Source organism: Artemia sp. Qi Xiang Cuo, chromosome 9 (genome assembly GCF_049724085.1).
Source record: "Artemia sp. Qi Xiang Cuo chromosome 9, ASM4972408v1, whole genome shotgun sequence".
In the NCBI taxonomy this organism is placed as follows: domain Eukaryota; kingdom Metazoa; phylum Arthropoda; class Branchiopoda; order Anostraca; family Artemiidae; genus Artemia; species Artemia sp. Qi Xiang Cuo.
Window position 1 is genome coordinate 73149047 of NC_142802.1, and position 21534 is coordinate 73170580.

Consider the following 21534-nt stretch of genomic DNA (forward strand, 5'->3'; position numbering starts at 1 on the left):
TAATTTCTCTTAACGAGGTTTTCGGCCGTGTTGATTCCGATGGTAGACTTTTCATTTTGATTTGATGCCATTTTTCTGGGGTTTTAGACTTTTTTCTAAATCGAAATACAAATATTTTCGCAATAAACTTATGCTTTTAAGACAATCCGAAATACTAGTTACCATTCTTGAGTCAGTGGCAGATGGCAATTTTTTTTTTCACTAAGCAGTTTTTTTTCCAAACGCGTTTCTTAACTTTTGGTTACTATGGGATGTGGTTCGCTCTTTACTAGGTTGCAACTGACGCCGCAACCATGATTTGGAACTTGCTGATGGTGAAATTTATAGGAAGGAAGGACGTTTATACGAGCAATATCTTTTATATGAGTTACTAAAAAAAATTCTAAGATACAGGCGTTACCAAAACGCCCAGTAACAATACTCCCATACCGATACGGCCGACACCAACACGGCGTACAGCCCTTTCCCCAGGGACTATGGAGGGTCATATCATCACTAAAACCATAGATATTGGACCTTTGAACTATCTTGAACAAAATGGATATCTCAAAATTTTGATAAGATGACTTTGAGGGACGGGGGTCTGTAGGGAGGGGGGGCTAGTTGCCCTCCAATCTATTTTGTCAGTTAAAAAGGGCACTTACAAACTTAATTCCCTTTCGAATGAGCTATTACACATCTCTCTATGATGCTCTGCCCATCCCCTACAAGGTTTTCCACCATGCTGATTCCAATGGTACACTTTTCATTTTTATCTGACGCTAGTTTTGAGGGTTCTGGCTTTTTTTCGAAATCATCGCAAATTTTTTTTGCAATAGAAGTTTACGTTTAACACAAACTGAATTAATAATCATTATTCTTAAATCAATATCAGATGGCAATTATTCTTCCCTTAGTATTTAGTTCAAAATGTCTTATTTAACTTTTGGCTACTATGGGATGTCCCCCGCTCTTTACTCGGTTATTTTTTTTAGGACGTATATGGTTGTTTAAGTTTCCACATGACCAATTCAAAGGATCTGGTTTCATTTTTACTGTCCTTGGAAATTAATGCCTATCTCATTGCAAGTTTAACAATGTTTAAACTTGTTAAACGTTTAACCTATTAAATTAACAACTAGATATAAGAAATAGGAAATTACGTTCTTGTCAATCCCCAAACCTTTTCCAAGAATTCTCAATTTGGTAGTCATTTTCAAGAAGAAGCATAAATCTTTGGGAAATTGAGCTAGGAAATATTTGGAAAATTCCAATTTATGTTTGAATTAACGAAATTGAATGTTATTGACAAAAATTTTGACATTTCTTGGGGAATGTCAGTTACATTATCGAATGAAAGGTAGCCCAATATTATTTTCAAGTCTCAGAGTATATTAAGTTTTTCTTCTTTATAAAGATAAATGTAAATTTCTAAGGCATTCTAGCAAGGCCGAATCCAGGATTTTTCTTCGGGGGAGGGGGGTATTTTGTCAGGAAAGGGGATTACGAAAAAACGTGCATACATTTAAATTACGCTTCTAGAGTCGGACAACATTTTTTTTTTGGGGGGGGGGCGGTTCAAACCCCATTAACCCTCTAGATTCCCCCTCTGGATTTGCCCTTGCATTCCAGAATTTGTAGAAAAGTCTGTTGTATCTATTCTGGTCGCTTATTTTGACTCATATTTACAAACCCTAGATCTGAGTTACGCGTGGTTAGTCTTCAACAGGATGAAAAAGTAAAAAAGAAACTGAATAATGGTAAAACTATTTTGGTCAATTGTTTTCACAATGTTTTTCATGCCGTCAAACCGCTTCGATATTTATAATCTTTAGATTAGAATTAAAAAAATTTCAAGTGTTATAAACGATTTGCCACTGAGAATGTCTTTTAAGAGATTGATGAACAGGTACGATGAAGATGAGAAACCTTTGAAAACTGATAAATCGAGAAGATATGACTTATATACATAGAAATTGATAATAGAAGCAAGATATTAACATTGCAAATTTAATTTTTTGCCGGTCAAAAGTCAATTACGCAAATTAAATTCCAAACAAAGGGCACAATAAAGGTTACATCATTCTAAAGAATCAAGATAAGAAGGTTAAGTGCTGAAGACACAAAGGTTGAAGAAACAATAAATATTCAAATGAGGCAAGCCAATAATAAACAAGAGGGAGATGACATCTTTCCTTGAAAAAAAAAGCATGCACATAGGTCAGAGGAGGGCCGTCACCAGGGAACAGTGTTCTCAGCAATACATATTCTGCTGATTTCAGATCCTCCCAAGAAAAAATGGCCTTCTGATTTCCTTTCTCAAGGTTTTCACTGTCTGCACCTTGGCTTTAGTAATTCAAAGGAGCACTTCGTATGATAAACCCCCGACCACTCAAGTTGTTCATTCATTGACGCATTGCAAAACCGATTTTTCGTTAGTTTCTTTCAGCTTAGCGCGAGACAAGACAAAGAGAAGTGACGGAATAGATGGAAAATATATAATTTGGGCTATATATTTGCATATTATGGGGGGGGGGGTAACGTATTTGATTTTGGAGAGTGTGAAGCTAGAAAACAATTCTTACTACATAATATGCAGAATATTTGTATCTATCACATTAGGCATGCAGACCCGCTATAATCCCCCCCCCCATAATGTACAAATATATAGCCCAAGTTTGTTTCTAAAGTATTATATTTTTATCATACTTAGATATTATTCATTAGCATTGAGTGTCAGAGAAAGATGCTAGAAGAATATTAGGTTGGAGTATAACATACATGCACCTTCAAACGTATTATATGACAAGTTTTATGAAAATTAGGTTGAAATCCACCCAGACACATACAGAAGAACTTCTTTCGGCAACCCAGGCGTAAAGCCCCCCGAATACAGGTACATTATCAGGAAACGAAGAAACAATCATCAAAATCTAGAAAATCCATGAGCAGGCCTAAATGAGCACCCCTCCCACCTTTATGTTACATGCCTGCCCCCACTACTTTAAACAAAACGCATTAGAATGATCGGTCGAGGTCTATGATATAGAATATATCAAAAGCAACCCGACAATTTAGGCCAATATAGAGACGAAAGGGGTTCGTCTTCAATACCGAATTAAAATAATACAGGTATGTTTTTTTTTTCAAGATGCAGTTCATAATTGTTATGGTGATTTGTAGGCTCTATCTTATAATTTTTAAATGTGTTTTATTATGCAAGTTTATAAATTTTTATTTATTGTCAATATCGGTTCAAAATATCTCTTTTTTATATTGATCTAATCCCGTTGGTTTCTTTTAATGCGTTCATTCGTCATGTCTACCCAATTATGTCTAGAAAAATAATAATAATAATAAAAAAAGGTGTATACCTTTCAATGTCAGAAATAATAGGGGTTTGGATGATTCCATTGCAAATTTGTTTTAATGCGTACTGTAAACCTACAAAAAAGCTTCGTTGTTCGAACTAATGTCAGTTAGGAACGCTTGAAAACTCAAAAGTTCCAGGTGAACGCTTAACCCTCGAGCGAAGAAATGAACTCGAATCATAATACCCGAAATAATCTTTCCTGAGAGGGTGAATTGAAAATACTAGAAAGTATTTTTTTTTTGTTATAATTTTAAATTTATCTATGAGAGAGCCTCTAGAACTAATGTCAGAGAGGTTCGTTTCACTGGTATTAAATAGTTTAAATAAAACACAAGCAGTGAATTAAACAAAGCCACAACTGAAGGTTTAAATTCCTAAAACGAAATTCATCTGTCAGTTTCTTTATCATTTTATAAAATTAGTATCGTTTAACGAGACACCTTTTGAATAACTGTAGTCAACCATTGGAGGGCACAAGGGTAGAGAATTTTCTAGCCCATTCCTTCAAAATACTGGGGTTTTAAGACTTATTCCATGATATCCTAGAATTTCCATACTTCTCTTTTTTCAGTTTTACAATCCCTCCCCCATATAAATTTACGAGTGCATGATACATACCCTGAACTCTGCAAAGAATTATACACGTGGAGAGCAAAGCATTGAAAAAAAGCAAGCCCAACGCAAGAACTTGTGGATTTAATAAGCAGCTATAGATAGCAACATAGAAATACAACCAACAAAATTGAAACGATTCCAATTCACGGGGTCAATTCAAGAATGAAAGGGGGTGGGGAAAATATTTTACAAAATTAAGGGGGGGTTGACATTTTTTTGTTTTAATACAAATACTTTAAAGGGCATTTTTCATAAAAAAATACCCCAAAAAAGTAGGAGTCTAAGGAGAAGGCTGGAGGTGAAGGGCGAATTGCCTACACTCAAATGACACTCCTGTTCTGATCATAAGCATATTACACACTAATTGAACGTCCATTCTTTAGAGGAGGCGAGGAATTCTAGACAAGTATATAGTTTAAAATCTATATCATCCCCTACGCCCGTTTTGTTAAAAATAAGAGTGATGGCCAAATTTATATCCTTCATGATTTAAAGGGTTAAATATACACCCCCCCCCTCCGTCAGATGGGCCTTATACAATTTACAGAGGTGATGTGAATGAAACAATTACTTGAAAATCATTATCAAAGAGGCACACTTGTGCCTCTATAAAGAGGCGACCCACCACAATGTTAAGCGATTTCAGGTCCAAGAGGTCGCAGAGAGACGGCAGGAATCGCATTTTGTAGCCCAAGCTCAAACTAAGAAACGTGCAAAATTTCATCCTCCTCCGACTTTATCTTCTTGGGGTAAACTGGGCCGGAAATTTCGACCCTCCCACCACAGCCCCCCTTTAACGTTGACCGATTGGGCTGAAATTTATAAGTTAAGCTTTCCTAGAGCCCGGGGAGCTTATCCTCGAAATTTCAGCTCAATCCGATCACTCCTTCCCTGTTTTCAAAAAACCAAATAAAGCCACTTAAAATTCATCATTTCTTTTTTTTTTCTTAGCCCCGCCTAAAGGCCACAGTTGGCAACGGATCCGGGTGAATGAAGAATCAGTCAAAGCAGAATTCGACCTGTTAGGGCCTTTTTATATTTTCAGACCGAAAAAATTATCCCCCGAATTTACATTTACGAAAAACCTTGTTTTCCTATATTAGCCCATGTTAATTTTTCCCACCACAATCCCCCTTTAACGTCATCTGATCTAGCGGAAATTTAGACGATATGCTTTCCTGGAGCTTGGGAGCTTATCCTAGGAATGTCAGCTCAATCTAATCACTCCTTCCCTGTTTCCTAAAAACCAAATATCAAGTTTTGCTTGCGTCAAAAAGATTCATCACGTTACTAAAAAACAATTTCAATTATGTCTCTTTAGTGTAGTGGTGAGACTCCTCGCTGCCAGGCGGAAAACCCGAGTTCGATTCACCGTTAGATCAAACTTTTTATATACTGAATTTAAATTAAAAAAAAAAACTCAGTTTCTTTTTTAAATTATTTGAAAAAAATTATGTTTTCTAAAGAGTTAAAAAGGCTGAGTTACAAGGTCGACCCTTAAAACACCCTGTCGAGAAATAAAAGAATAATACACATTCATCTAACAGTTAGTCTAGCAATAGTAAGTAATAAACTGTACAAAAACGTGCAGAAATTATTTGAAAAAAAACTACGTTTTCTAAAGAGTTAAAGAGGCTGAGTTACAAGGTCGAACCTTAGAACGTACATGGATTAGGAGGCACAGTTGGGGGGCTGCCGCCCCCAAACCCCCACTTTCGCAGCCTTTAAATAAAAAAAAGTTTTTAAACTGAAAGTAAGGAGCGACATTAAATCTTAAAACGAACAGAAATTATTCCGTATATGAAAGAGGCTGTGCCCTCCTCAACGCCTCGCTCTTTACGCTAAAGTTTGACTTTCTCACAACTCTTTTTTTAAACAATAAAAACTTTAGCGTAAAGAGCGAGGCGTTGAGGAGGGCACAGCCTCTTTCATATACGGAATAATTTCTGTTCGTTTTAAGTTTTAATGTCGCTCCTTACTTTCAGCTTAAAAAACTTTTTTTTATTTAAAGGCTGCGAAAGTGGGGGTTTGGGGGCGGCACCCCCCAACTGTGCCTCCTAATCCCTGTACGTTTTAAGGTTCGACCTTGTAACTCAGCCTCTTTAACTCTTTAGAAAACGTAGTTTTTTTTCAAATAATCCTTTTTTATACAAAACCACATCAGTGCGCCGTTTAGTTCTAGCATCGCTGTGCGAGCAAAGAATACAATACATTAATTTGTTTCTGTTTTTTAAGAACAAAGTATAGAAGATTATGACAATAGAAAACAAAAATAAAATATTGGCTAACAATACTTCTGTTAGGAGTTCAAAACAAATCATCTTGGTAATCCAGCCAATGCCATCTAGGTAAGCCATCTTGGTAAGCCAATGCCATCTAGCATTACCAAGCAAAATTAGAAGTGTTTAAAATTTCTCAATGATTCGGCAATGAGTGGTAATGACACCCAAATCCAGCTTACTGTATTTTTTATCATTTACATAATTTGTCTTTGAAACCCTGACTCCAACTCGAGTTTCTTTTTTATTTCAACAAAGTTTAAAATAGAAGATATAGAGCATTCTCAAGGGACTAACTATCAGTATTTCTACTAGGAAGACTTGAAAGGACGACATGACTTTCCTTTCCTCTCTGTAGAACAGTTTTTTTTTGCAGTTTTTATGAAAATGAGAGTGAAAATAGAGGCACGACAATAGAAAGACGTTTTTGTTTTCTTTACGAAAAAGTTGTTAAGTCCCTTTGCATGAGCCATATAACCAGAACTGATTGCCCTCAAGGGAAAATGACTCCATTTGTGAATGGCATCAGTTCAAAGAACATTACAGGACTTTTTTTTGGATAATAAGTTTGAGAAACGAAGAACAAACGGATGAGTATTGATATTGGCTGAACATTGAAGTCGGAAGTTACACAAGTACACTCAAATCTTGTAGGGAAAGATAAGGATGGGTTCGTGTGTTTTCTTTAATCGAGGATGAGGTCAGACCACAAAAAGGCCATTACTTGAAATTATTAAAACTGCAATTTTCAATTATTTAATTAATGTTTTGAAAAGTTCTGAGAGCAACTTTAGGGAGGCCGTGCAGGTACATTCACTTAATAAAATACGGCCTGAACGGTATTTTTCAGCTTTGACCCCCCCCCCCGAAAAATCGCCCATTCACCCGTCCCTTGTCAGTCGAGGCTGTTCAAAACTCCCAAAGGATCGATATTTCCTTGCATTGTTTTCTTATATATTAACTAGAACCTAACGAATTGCAAATATTACCTTCAATTGTCTCAAAATATCCAGCTACCTCCAATCTCCAAGGACAAGCCCCTGAACGTTGTAAAAAATTGCATTTGGTTTGTTTTTTTAATGTGCTGTAAAAACTAAGAAATGAGAAACACTTAAAAGTAAAATGCAAAAAAAACACATTTACTTTTTTAGATATGTATCTTAGGAAAACAATCTGGATTCATGTAAATTACAACGAAGATTCGTCCATAGGTTCTTGAAGTGCTTCCATTTCAATTTAAGCTGAATCCTCAGAGAACATGGCAAGTTCTGTCAGGCGAAAACAACCCAGCGACATCATAAGGTGAATTCAAGATATCTGAACTATTGTCAGATAATTCCCCCTCCCAAAAAAAACTCTTGTGACTTCCTATTTACAAAATGAGGCCTAAGGCTTTTATCTGTTTTCAAAAAAAAATTGTAAGCCGGAAAGACATGATTGAACCAAGATACCCGAGTCACACTACAACATTCACTTTCTTGTACTTGGTAGCAGCACCAGGCGTTCCCTCTTTACCCGACATTTGAACATAGTTTTTGAATGAGTCTTTCCTGATAGCCGGTTTGGTGCCAATTCTTCAGCAAACTTAAATTAGAGTAATGTGGGAACAGTTTTTTTTTTGTCAAGGGACTTCGTATGAAAGGAGTTGTCGTAGAAACCTCGAAAGGAACTCATTCGATTCGAAACTAAAAGTTCTAGTGCCCTTTTTAAGAGGTCAAAAGTTATTGAAGGATAATCCCCCCCTCCCACACCCTTCATTTGCCAAAACATATCCGATCAAAAAATTTTTACTTCATTTTCACGATTAATAACAAAACGCATCAATTTTTAAACTACAGCCTATGCAGGGCTAAAATCTTAATTTTCATAAGGAAAATACCAAATATATACGCCTAAACCTAAAACAAATAAAATGAATTTATGACTCAAAATAATGATTTTAAAATTTCATTAAAACCAGAAGTGATTGCTGAAAAAAAGAATGAACAACGTCTTGTAAGGCGCAATACTACCCTTTTGGGCCTTTCTATAAATCCAGCTCTATAACTGGGCTTCTGTGCGGTCAGTTTTTCCACTTCTCCCAATTTTTCGGGAGATCTACCGAATTTCTAATCAAAATCCCGACAATAAAAGAAGATACCGAATCTCCCGAAAATCTCCAGAAAACTTAATCCCCGGAACGTTTTACTTTGTGGTCATTCTTTTTTTTACCTGGCTGTTGTCTGTGGTCTTTCTTTAGAGACTTTCCCTAATGTCCCAGTCAAATGAGGCAGCGCGATTGGAATTTATTGCCATTTTTATCAACATTGCCCATTATCCATTCAACAGTGGTTGAATTGAATTTATGTTTTTGATCAGTTAAACACCTTCAAGGTTTGTAATTAACTTATTATTTTCAATTCATAAACTAACCACAGGTGTTGGCTTGCACCAAGAAGATGGGAACTAGTACTAAGTGGATCCAGCTGATTCAGTAGGTTCATAATAATCCAAAGTTACTACAAATTTAAAGAAATATGAAAAAATTATACTTTTTCTGCAGTTGCTCTATAAAACTGAAGGAGTTTGCATCTAACGTCCCAGCTCAAGATATAGAGATAAATATTGTAGCATTTTGAAAGCAATTTATAATTTTTGCTGGTTGTCGAGTTGGTCCCATTCCTGAAAAATATGCCGCATAAGAATGTTATTGATAACGTAAGATTGGGTAAGCAGAAAGTGACTAATACAGTCCACCAGGGCCTGTCATTGTATTATAAAACATAAAATCGCGAAGAAAGGATGAAAACGAACACAATTAGTGGTCGAGAAGTGCCATTGACCAAGAATGGCAGAAGCATTCCGATAGTGCCAATGATGATAAAACAGTGACTCTGAAAGCCATGGATTACTGGAAATCGGCTTTGAGTGCGAAGGACCACCATGGAAACTAAACTTAGCAAAAATTTTACAATACTTGTTTTGCTTGCCATTTTCAGACGAAACTTGAAATGAAACGAGACGGAGTTACAGCAGACACACTGACGGTTGACCAGCCCCTCAGAAAGAGGCTAAAAGGAGTAGTAGCGTATGCCAGCACAGCTGAGCTACTGCATGATCAGAGGAGGCTGCTCACATAAAAAGCCATCCGATAGACACAGATTATTAATGTAATGCGGCAGGGCCGTATCCAGGATTTTTGTTCAGGGGGGGTTTTACTAATTTTCGACTTTTGGGGGGGGGGTTTACTAATTTTTGACTCAGTTTTCGACTAATTTTACTGATTTTTACCTAGGTTTTACTAATTTTCGACTTATTTTCGAGCCAGTCAAAAATTTCGGGGGGCGGGGGTTCAAACCGGGTAACCCCCCCCCCCTGGATACGGCCTTGTAATGCGGTATATATATCTTAAAGTTTTGCTATTTTTTATACTTTTTTTCAGTTATATCAATACTAATGAGCTGCAACTTTGCGCTTTCTCTTTATCATATGTTAATACCTCTGGGGATGGTGGTAAAAAAAAATTATCCACTTAACTCAGACTCAATGGTCAAAGGCCTGGTGTCTGTAATTAGTCCAGATTTTCTGTCCCCGTCCTGAACTTAGTGGGCTGTCGTGTGGAATACGAAAGGGGGGGGGAGTGGGGGTCGATGAAGAAAAATGTCTTAATTAAACAGCTTTAGAGTCTGAATGAAATAACTGCACTTAGTTTCAAAATTAAATACATTTCAAGCTTCTAGCTGCTTCCTTTTGTCATGTTTGACAACGTTGATCGACGAATTTTCTTTCCGGAATTGCAGCTGGCTCCAGTAAATATGCACTCCAAACATTTACAATGTGGTACTTTATATTCAAATCGCTCGAACACCTCCAAAAACTCAATACCAAATACAAAAAAACTGAAAATTCTACCTAATCCTGAGAGCCATCTCCCGATTTTCTCCCGAAAATTGTCAAGATTTTACAGATTGTTCGAAAAGATAAGTGGAAACACTGTGTGCGGTGTCATAGATCCGAAGCAAAATACAGATTTTTTTTCAGTTTGAAACTAGTCTTACAGTACGTTGCTATTGACTTCTTTTTTCTGCAAAGATGATTCTATTTATTTCGCTGCGCAACAACACCACTCAGAATTCGTATCAATAATAAAATTAAGGACTCAAAGCCTACCAGCACCTAGACAAGAAGAGAGGTTTTCTCTTTGATGACCCCATCCCAAGGAATAACCGAAGCATGTGGGCAGGTTCGTATCCAGGATTTTTGTTCGGGAGGGGGGGGGGGTAAAAAACACATCAAAAATTTGTTTATTTTTGTTACATTTTACGAGTAAGACAAAAAATTCGTGGGGGGTTCAAAAACCCTAACCCTGCCCCTGGATTCGGCCTTGCATGTCGAACTAATGACCAAACAAAATTGAAACAAACGAAATGCCCTTGCAGCTGACTTCGTTTAGCAGCAACAGACCTGACAGCCCTTTCTGCATGGTCTGAGCGTGGTAAGTGTCTCAAAATACTGGCATCAGGGAGCCCTTCGACTTTTAGTGCACTTTGTTGAGGATAGAGCCATTGATAGTTCCTTGCTCTATGGAGCCATATTGTCTCTGAAGGATAATTGCTTGTTAGATGGACTAACCTAGAGAAATAACATTATATAGACCTGTAACAACATTTCAAATCTATTGAAATCATGGAGTCAAATTTTCATCACCGGCCCTAATTTACCATCCGTCGTTACCTCTACTCAAATCCTTCTGAATAGAGTACAGGAGTGGTGTCTCGTTAACTGCATGACCATTAACAGCAAGAAAAGTCAGGTTGTATTATTTTGAAACCCTTACAAAAAAATGAAGCTCAACAAGCACTTGGCTTAAAAAATTCCACCAATCTCCTCCCGAAGGTCGAAGTTGCCAAGTTTCTTGGTGTCCACACAGACTCCTCCCTATCATTTGCAACACATGTTTCCTACATCAGAGCCATAATCTTGCGACAGGAAGAGGGGGATTAAATAATATCATGTGAATTATTTTCTTCCTCCTCATATCCTTGTCACCCTTTATTACTCTTTTATTTACCTATGTATCTCATACTGCGGATCTGTTTGGGGCAACACTTATCCTTCAATTACCAATAAATTAAAACCTGCCCAAAACTGGGCCGTCGAAGCAGTTTTTCAGCTGCCACAACTATATCCAACCCAGGACTTGTACTCCAATTAGGGTATTATCCCTTTTGAACAAATCATCAAAAAATTAAATCTATCCCTTTTATACTCCTCTTACCATAAAAAATCTTCCTCCCCAATTATTATCTTATTTTAATTGTAATAATTCTGAAAGCCTCTGTCTCCGTTCATCCAACCGTTCCTTCATTGTCCCCAAGTGTGTCTCTAGTTCCGCCCAGCGATCCCCCATTTATTCAATAGAATATAATTGAATATAATAATTCAATGGAATATAATACCCTCCAGTGTCGAGCGATCCACAAGTTTTCGCACGCTGTATAACAATGTTACTAAAATTGATATTACAATTCTCTAAGATTTTAATCAATTTCCTTTAATTTACCCATGTTTTCTCTTCCTTTTTTTTCTTTTTTTACTCTTCTTCATTTTCAATTTTTTGTTGTTATGGTCCTCAACAAGTTCGCTTCCAGGATCTTTATTATTATTGTGTTATGATTTATTTTTATTTGAATAAACTGAATTGAAATTGAAATGCCGAAATATCCGTCACTGGCGACTTACTTTGTCATGTTACATTCTTATAAAATATGTTTAATATTAATGGTCTTATACATAAGATGTTTATAGTCTAATTTTCGCCCTTTCTTGGGTTGGACAGAAATAATATGATTTATCTGTACTTATTTTCCCTGATTATAATTTTAGGGTAGGATTTATGTCTACACATTGAAAGCTTGGAGAATTATTTTTTAGAAATTGCAGTTTTATTCTTATTGTTTTAAAAAAGAACAAAAATAAGAATGCTGGCTCCACATCCTTTCCAGAGTTTTCGCACTTTGGTTGATAATAAAGACAACTTCCGTGCTTTACGGAGCAATATCACCTCTGAAGAATTCTTGTCTGTCGTATGGCCTGACCAACCACCTATGTACACCTAACGCATAGTCATGACTAGCAATATAGTTAGTAACTAACTTCTTGTCAAAACCAGAGTTATTTGTTACCAAAAAAAAGGAAGATCAAACAAAACTGGGTAGGACTGGAAGACAGAGGGATTGAACTTCCCTAAAACATAAGACAGGCATGCATGATATAGTTTTGTTTCTTTGATTGGTGAACTACAAAAAAAATATGAAATGGGCGAATAATAAATTTGGGATTTTTTTAAGGCAAAAAGTCACCCCCTCCAACGTGCGTGTCTAACCTAAGGCATGTTTTTACACATTACCTAGAAGAGTTTGAAAAAATTAAGGGATTTGATACTCTAAAGATATTGGTAAGCATTCCCGAAAGAGTAGCAAACATAATTTCATCTATGGATCGTGGAATGATAAATTGCAGCGTCTGCGCATGATTAGCTCCCCAACTTGACATCTCCATCATAAACCCCTTTATACATTTGAAAACTAATTCAGCCCGACGCAAACACCAATTAGAGTTCATAGAGCTATCCAATTCATTTACAAGAAAAAGAGGGAGTGTCAAATTTCTAACGTCATTCATACAGGACCATTTCAAAATGTTCCGTATTCCTAAAATTACTGCGTTACGTGAATTTATATCACTACTCACAACACTTGGATCACTAACTAAATGAAAAATCACATGGATGTCTGCCAGATTGGAATGTTTTGTAACAAAAAAATCGCCATTAGATGGGCAATAACCATTCGAATCTGCACTAATAGGTTCTCTAGCTGCTGATTTTAACTCTCTCCATTCAGAGCCATCTAGTGATAGTCGTAGCGCATCTTCCAACTGTTCCTCGATGGTTTCAAAGTGCAACTCTGGCAATCGAGTACAGATGGCAGTAAGTTTTCGAAGATTTCCATATTGTGGAGATAAAGAATTGTCTGCAAGAAGGATGAGTCCTGAAAGATTGTTTGAATATAATGACATTGCCATCTGTAAACGTTGGGGACTTATTGAAGTTCCATTTCTCGAAGGCAATCGACAAAAGTTCATGACATCGTCCGCAATTAATCGTAAATTATGTGATTGCTTCATTTGCAATCCTAAATGAATGGTAAAACTTTCTTGCAAACGTGTAGGCTGCGTTACTTCAATATCATCAGCTGAAGTAAAATCAATGAACTCCTTATTCTGAGCATCAATCCCTGACATATTTCCAACTTGGAGAAGTTCTGACATAGCAAGTAGCCACTTATGTAATTGTGTCCTTTGCTCTTTAAGAAAAGAATCTAATCTCGCCTTCCATTCCTCTTCCAATAGATCTCTCGCTTCATTCTGTTGTGCAGTTAAAGAGCTGATATGAATATCTGACAGGTTTCCCAAAGCAGTTGCAAGCTCTTCTGCGTGACTATCACACATTTTCTGAAGTTCAGCATCACGTTCTTCAATTAAAACCTCATATTCAATAGCAAAATTTTGTTCATGCATCAACAGTTCCCGGTATGCAGGTGAATGAACAAGCTGATGATAAATTTCAGCAACAAAGTCTTCAGCCTTAACAACTTTCTTAACACAGTAGTCTGCAGTCTCAGTTTCAAAGGCGTGGATCCACTCTTCAATCATATCATTACAGAAACCGATATCTTCTTTACTTGTTTTTATCAACTCGGATGCTCTAGTTTTTGAAGCTTGAACAGATTCACAATAAGAGAATGTATCAATTTTCTCTTGAAGAGAATCCTCAACATAAGGTGGCAAATTTTTTGTATAAATTACTCTTAAAGCAAGTTGTCTCGAAGTAACAGCGAGGGGTAGATCAACTTCAACGTTGACATGTTCCTCCTTTCCTTTAGCCTTGTAGGAAAACCCAAATGTATGTATGGTCATGCTGTGTTGCCAATATCCTGCAAAGGGCAGTAAGTCAGCAAAACAATTATTGATATTGCATTCCAACAACCCAAATTCTTAGTCTGATTAACACCTATGCAAATACTTGAATAAGATTTCACATTGTATCAAACTAGAGGACATTAACTGACAAAGGGACAAACAAGTCAGTAAACCAGGTTTTTTTAAATCACTTGGAGGAATGCGCAGCTTTTTTGTACTTGCAAATAAAAATTCAAAATTAATTTACTTGTTCACTCTTGGCATTTTTCAAAAAAAAATACTTTTTTTTAGGTGGGGGAGGGATAGTTTCGCCAATTACGAATACTTTCAATTACATTCAATAACCCTGTATTCTCAATGTTCAGTTGGTTGTACTAACCCCAACCCCTCCTATAGATTTTATCCCTTTCCCTTCTGATGCAGCCCATTACTCTCAGCCCATTGCAGCCCAATAGAAGATTAGTAGTCATTCTGTATCAAATAATTGAAGTAATAATGTCCAATAGCCTTGGATTGTTTTTTTCTTCTTTTTTTTGTTGTCTTGTTGACCATGTAAGAATATTTTATTTTGATATGTTGGATTCTTTTTTAAACACACATACTTAAAACCTAATCCAAAATAAACATTTAAGATAGATTATTTGCAACATTAATAACCAAGATAGAAAATGGACAAATAAGGGAAAGTCATGAACATCTTAAATTGTATTGGTCCAAGCCAAACTTCTAAAAGGGATATCAGTGTTTTTTCCTGGGAGGCAAGGAGCTTTGAATTGCTAAAAAATTTACTTTTCTGCAAGTACATTTCAATTTGTAAAACAAACAAAATTTTAAAACATTAGCTGTGGGGGGGGGAGTACCCCAGTGGAGCAATGAACAGGTTTATCTTTTTACTTCTTCATTTTACTACGTTTTACATGACAGTGTTAATCAGAATAAAAATGATGATTTGTTGGATCAAAACCATAGCTAACTTCAACAGCACAGCAAAACACACACAAAAGCCCCAACAAGGCTAAAGGAGCCAAACCATGAAAGAATTAACTGTAGTTACGTTCAAAGAAGGAGCAGTGTTTTCCAGTCAAGAAACCATGAGTAAAAAAAATAAGACATAAAAGACTTTGGATATATCAAAATTTGATTTATAAACTATCAGTTTAATAATTAAACTGTAAAAGAATTTTTTTTAATCAATGCTCATCTGCTGCTTAAATGCAATACAAAGCTTTTGTTAAGTCCTGTTTTTGAAGCCATTTAGAATCTAAGGAACATAATAGTGTTTGCTTTAACTTGGGAATGTTTTAAAATACTATTTATAATACAGCTGCTATTTAGAATCGTTGAGTCAATTCAATTTAAAAACAATGCTGAGGAACATTCAAAAAGTATTTTCAAAGAAAACTAAAAAAAAACTGTTTATTGAATTATTATTTGATATTAACTCTGCTCATCTTTGGTTAAATGTAGCCCTTTGATTTTCTTCAAAAACTTTTTGTTTTTAAATTAATCAATATAAACAGTAGGTAGAAGATATGGAGCTCTGCTTATTCTTAATTATTTTCGTTATCTTCTTCAAGGTTTAATGTTGCTCTTTATATTTGCCTTAAATATAACTTGCTGATTTACTTCTGTACATTAGTGCAGTTCACAGTCAACTGTATGAAATCTGCTTCCTCCAACTTCAGTGTGTTGCAACCCTCCAACAATTAGAAATGATTGTTTATCCTGGTTCAATGTTTAGCTGAATTTGTTGGAGGAGACTTTCTGCTTTTCAGTTGACTTTCTGACTTTCTACTTTTTTCTGACTTTTTCAGTTGAATTTCAGGAGACTTTCTGACTTTCTACTTTCACTAAAAATCTGCCACCAGTTTCCCTGTACAATCCACCAAACACCAACTGTTGCAGTAAGATTCTTCCTGAATCATTTTTCGTTTTTGAGAACAAGGTTTCATCCATATGCACTGTATGACCAATTCTCCAATTTTCTCATAGATTTTCTGTTGCACAGAAAACATTATTTTAAGTTTAAGTTACAGTTATTTTAATTTTAATTAATTTCACTTCTTGAGTGTGGTCAATATAATACTTAAGTGCCGATGTTTCCACTAATCAGGTTTTCATGTCTCCTTCCACTTATAATCAGCATCTTAAAATAGTTTGTTTTTTTGTTTACTGATTTGAATTGTTTTACAATGAATTCCCATTGACAAATTATGCACACCAATACCCAGCAATAAAGACATACAACACATCAAATAATTTTAAAAAAAAACCACAGAAATATATAATTTAGGGCTATATTTGGGATGACAATGGGGAGGAATGTATTATTAGTGTTACATTTGGAAATTGTCAATTGGGGAACCAAATAAAACAAATGTTTTATTTATTACAGTGTTTCCTCCAGATGAGTCCCTCCCTAGACTATTACCATTCTAATAAATTGAGTACATTTTAAGCCATATTATGATTGTTTTTTTTTTGTTTTTTCTCTCTCTTACAAACTTCAGATCCATTTTTCCAAATTCTATATAAAATTTATAGCCTGAATCAGGATTTAGTAGGGTTATGAGGCTGGAAATGCTTTTGCTGGGTTTGTGTCTATATTTAATTCTGAGAATTTCATTTTAAAAATCCCAAGTTTATCAAAGGCCAGTGCCCTTTAGAGGAGGAAAGGTGGAGATAAATATTTCAAATTATAATTAAATATACATGAAATTCTATAACTAACATAGGGACAATCTGAACATGCTACTCTATTCTTTTTTATGCTTTTTCTAAATACAATAATTGTTTAATTTGCAACTGCACCCCCTCCCCTCCCTGATGGTCCTATATACAGGCCTAGCATAAGGCCAGCATTTTGGTTAGCATAATACCTACTCAACCACACAAACAAATAAATTATAGACTGAGAAGATAACTGGTTTAATATAGAAGCTATAGTCCAACATATGACTAGGCCTAGACTAAAGTAATGGAAAAAAACAGTACTAGAAAACTTTATTAAAGGCTATATATGGAGCCAGCATGGGGGGGGGGGTGAATTTGGAAGTGAATTGATTAGATTATTTAGAAAAAAACATAATAAAGGAAATCAACTAGTGTGTCCACTTTGTCTCTGTCAGTTATAGAATCTTCCACAGCCCATATTAACAGAAAGACCTACCCAGAGTATATTGTAGGCTCTGGATTACTGGTTAAGAAAAAGAATTTCACACAAAAATTACCTTTCCACCACAATATTTACAAAATCTTACAAAAACAGTCATTAATATGATTCACTGGTAAAATTCTACTTTAGCTACTTTTGGCTATCTTGGAAAGGGTTAGGAAAATGAAACTTTCCAGGATGGGTCTACAGGCTAAAGTATGTCCTGGGAAGGTATTTTGAAGTACCTACCTCCACTCCTTCCCCCTCTAGAGGGTCCTGACCTTTGATGACCTTTAAAAATCTGTGTTTTATAAAAGTGATACCCTGCAAAACAGATTTTCTGCTTAAATGAAGTACGGTACAACAAAATTGTTTCCAGCTTCACAACTTTTCTCAATCTGAATTTATAAGGTTTTAAAGATACACAAATAAATTTCCTAAATTTTGAAGAAAAAAAAACAACATTGATATGGCTTAAAATTCTACTCAAATAACAGGAATTGCATTTTCAGAACTAAAGCCAAAGAAAAATAGGTAAAATTCTACTTTAGCTACTTTTGGCTATCTTGGGAAGGGGTTAGGTTAGGACAATGAGACTTTCAGGGATGGGTCTACAGGCTAAAGTATGTCCTGGGAAGGTATTTTGAAGTACCTACCTCCACTCCTTCTCCCTCTAAAGGGTCATGAAATTTGCCTACATGACAGGTCTATACCCATTGAAATTTTGAAAAAACAACATTTTACCTTAATTTTCAGTTATCAGTTTCTTTTTCTCTGGTTTTAGCTCTGAAAATGCAATTTCAGTTATTTGAGCAGAATTTTAAGACATATAAATAGTTTATTTTCAAAATTTAGGAAATGTATTTGCATATCTTTAAAACCTTATAAATTGGGATTGAGCAAAGTTGTGAAGCTGAAAACAATTTTATTGTACTTCATTTAAGCAGAAGATCTATTTTGCAAGGTTTCACTTCTATACCTCACATATTTTTAAAGGTCATCAAAGGTCAGGACCCTCTAGAGGGAGAAGGAGTGGAGGTGAGTACTTCAAAATATCTTCCCAGGACATACTTTAGCCTGTAGACCCATCCCTGAAAGTTTCATTTTCTTAACCTAACCCCTTTCCAAGATAGTCAAAAGTAACTAAAGTAGAATTTTACCGAAAAATAAACTAAAAACCAAAAATTAAGGTAAAATATTTTTTTGTCAAAATTTCAATAGGTAGGCTAGGCTGTAGACCTGTTATCTAGGCAAATTTCAGGACCCTCTAGAGGGAGAAGGAGTGAAGATAGGTACTTCAAAATACCTTCCTGGGACATATTTTAGTGTGTAGACTTGTCTCTGAAAGTTTCATTTTCCTTACCTAGGCCTAACCCCTTTCAAAGAAAGCCAAAAGTAGCTAAAGTAGAATTTTACCAGAATTAGCCTATGTTAAGAAAACAATTTAAACTTCATAATATGCAGGATAATTGTAGTTAACATATTTTGATGTAGCCATGCTAGCCTATAGGCTAGGCTTCATAGCCCTGGTCCCCCTAATGTGCAAATATATATCTGAAATTAGGATATATATTTCCCATCTATCCTCCCAATGCATTTCTCTTGTTTCATCTGTAAATAAATAAATCCAATAAATCCATGTATCTGTAAATAGATAGGCTAGGCTACAACTGTGATGAAACAAGAACCAGAAAAAAACAAGTAGGCTAGCCTAATGGGTGGCAGAATGCATTGGAAATATATAATTTGGGCTATATATTTGCACATTAGGGGATTGGGTTGGGGGTAAAGTATAGTAGGCCTGCATATAAAAAAATTTAGCTAAAATTACTCTGCATAGCCTAGCTAGCCTAACCTAGTCTATTATGAAGTGATTTCTTAACATGTTTCCTTCTCTAGACGCATACCCATTTTTTATGCGATCTTCCTATGCTAAGAAGTAATACTTGAGTCTAGGCAATCAGAAATGATAATAAGTAAGCCTATTCATATCAGTAGGCTACACAAAAGAAGATGGAATCGTTCTGAGCTTGTATTGAAAAGCTAGAACAAAAATCATGATCTGCGTTTATAGAATACTACTTTGAACTAACCTCTTTATAATTACTAGGAGCTGGCTTGATTTATAGATTTTATCCAACAAATTTTCCCTTTTATTTAACACAAAAGCTTTTGCCTATTCAAAACAACCACAAACAATTCACTTTGGATAATTTGCATGCCATCTATAATATGGAAAAATTAATAATATGTGGCGTTATTTAAAAGCTGAGCACATTACCAATTTTAAAGAACACCGCTCCCTGTGGAAGAAAAATACGCTCCCACGAAAATGTTATTTTACCAGCACAACATAAACTGAGATTTTATCTTTTCCTTAAGTTCGCATGCACGCAGAAAGAAAATGCTGCTAATTTCAGATGAAACCATAACCGTTCTTCCTGCTGATGATTGTCAAAGATGATTCATTTTGACCCCCCATCTAGGGCCAAAAGAAAAGGAGAACATCCTAAAATAGGGTGGGAAGCTGGAACTTCTTGAGAGGGCTAAAGAGAAAAGCTTTGAATAGACTGAGATGGAGGACAAGTGAGAATGGGCCTCAGGTGGCTTGATGCTCCAGTGAGCTGTTATCAGTAGCAGTCGTTATTTTGCACAAACGACGATTAGGGTAAAATACCAATTATAATTGTGCCACCCAATCAAGTTAAAACTATAAAGGGTCCTTATAAATTATACGGTACCCACGAAAGAAGTCAAGTTTGGTTATTGCTAATGAAATAAAATAGGAATATATAATGGTTTAGAAACAAATTTGGGCTATATATTTACACATTAGGGGTGGGGGCGGGGTAAAGCATATATTAAATACGGAACCTAACCACACCTCGGTTCGTCCCCCCCCCTAAAAGCACAAAAAAAACAGTTTAAATATTGTAAACTCAGTAAGAAACCACGCTTTGTGATCAATTTATCTCTTGCAAATACCCGTTTGACGGGTTTCCATTAATATTTCCTTGTACAGTCTAAAGCGATGGGTACCGCATAATGCATAAGTGCCCTATAAAGTAACAACAAGAAATCTAATTTGGTGGACTCTTAGATGGAGAAAATTTGATGAAAGAACCCAGAAATGCTTTTCGTCCGAACGAATACAGTCTTATTTATAATTTGGTTCATTTCGCTGTCATTTTAAAAAATCAAAATATGAGTTTAAAATAATTGTTAGCATAGTTCAGAAAAATTACCGAGCTGTACCATTAAATTTGAATTACAACAGCATAAAGAACTTTTCACAATGAGATTGAGCTAATGCTGAAAGCTAAGCTAAGATTTAAAGATCCAAAAAATTAGCTCTCTAATTACTTCTTATTTAAACTACTGCTCAATTATTTATATAAATACCTTTTGAATGCATATAAAACCATTACAGGTATTATAAAATAGGATAATAAGAATATGTGGAAATTTTTTACATCGACCCGCAAAATTTGAAAATGCATCTGAAACCAAAATGATGGTCTTCTTCTTAAATTTGTTAGATTTAAAACACATACGAGAAGTAAACATTTCCATACAGCATTTTCAAATTCAAAATCCTGATTGAATCTCTGCTGATCGATCCTGATTGAATCTCTGAGATTCTTTTTACAGATAAGCTTTTAGATTTTTGTGAGGAATTTCTTTTTCAGAGTTTAAACTAGAAAATCTGTAAAAATTGCAGTATTCAGCCCAAAGATATACCCGGGGGGGGGGGAGAATGAAATAAGTTTCCAGAAAATAAGTTCTAAGCTGTTTGAAAAACCTATTGTATTTTCAGATAAAACCAATATCTGATATTTCTTAAAAAATACTAAAACTATTAGAAAATTAGTTGAAAAAAATACGTTTTACTTTAGCGTATGACTAATTTTTGATATTTTTCAGAGGAAGAAACTTCAGTTTCGAGTACTTAATAAAATAAATAAATTGTTTGTAAACATCAATTGCGTATGAGCATATGAGTAACATCTGAAATATCTCTTATTCAGTTTCCTTTTTTTTGTTAACATACAGGAAGAAATTTCCGTTTCGAGTAAAAACGTTAAAGGTTATTTGAAAAAAAAAATTGTGCAGACAAAAATTGTGTGATATTTTTTTTTTCAGACTTCAGTTATTATGGAGTAAAGAACGAG

The 21534-nt window shown here is 35.3% G+C and overlaps 2 protein-coding genes across 3 annotated transcripts in view; both read right to left on the minus strand.

The window, feature by feature from the left end:
- Sema2a (Semaphorin 2a) overlaps positions 1-19540 on the minus strand; it is a 508917-nt gene extending 489377 nt beyond the window's left edge. Inside the window, exon 1 of one of the 2 annotated variants that reach the window (XM_089094861.1) lies at positions 19456-19540. The gene's annotated coding sequence lies outside the window, so the exon portion shown is untranslated. The remainder of the gene's footprint in view (positions 1-19455) is intronic. The other variant, XM_089094860.1, reaches the window with a different exon arrangement.
- Positions 10491-19548, minus strand: LOC148949011 (FERRY endosomal RAB5 effector complex subunit 3). The gene is made up of 2 exons (XM_089094862.1): positions 19456-19548; positions 10491-14222 (listed from the first exon to the last, which is right to left on the minus strand). Exon 2 carries the CDS (start codon positions 14203-14205, stop codon positions 12631-12633), a length of 1575 nt encoding a protein of 524 aa, XP_088950988.1. The 5' UTR covers positions 14206-14222; positions 19456-19548; the 3' UTR covers positions 10491-12630.
- Between the last annotated feature and the right edge of the window lie 1986 nt (positions 19549-21534).

Coding starts and splice junctions, on each gene's coding strand:
- LOC148949011 (XM_089094862.1), bottom strand. CDS start 14,205: ATGACCATACATACATTTGGGTTTTCCTACAAGGCTAAAGGAAAGGAG.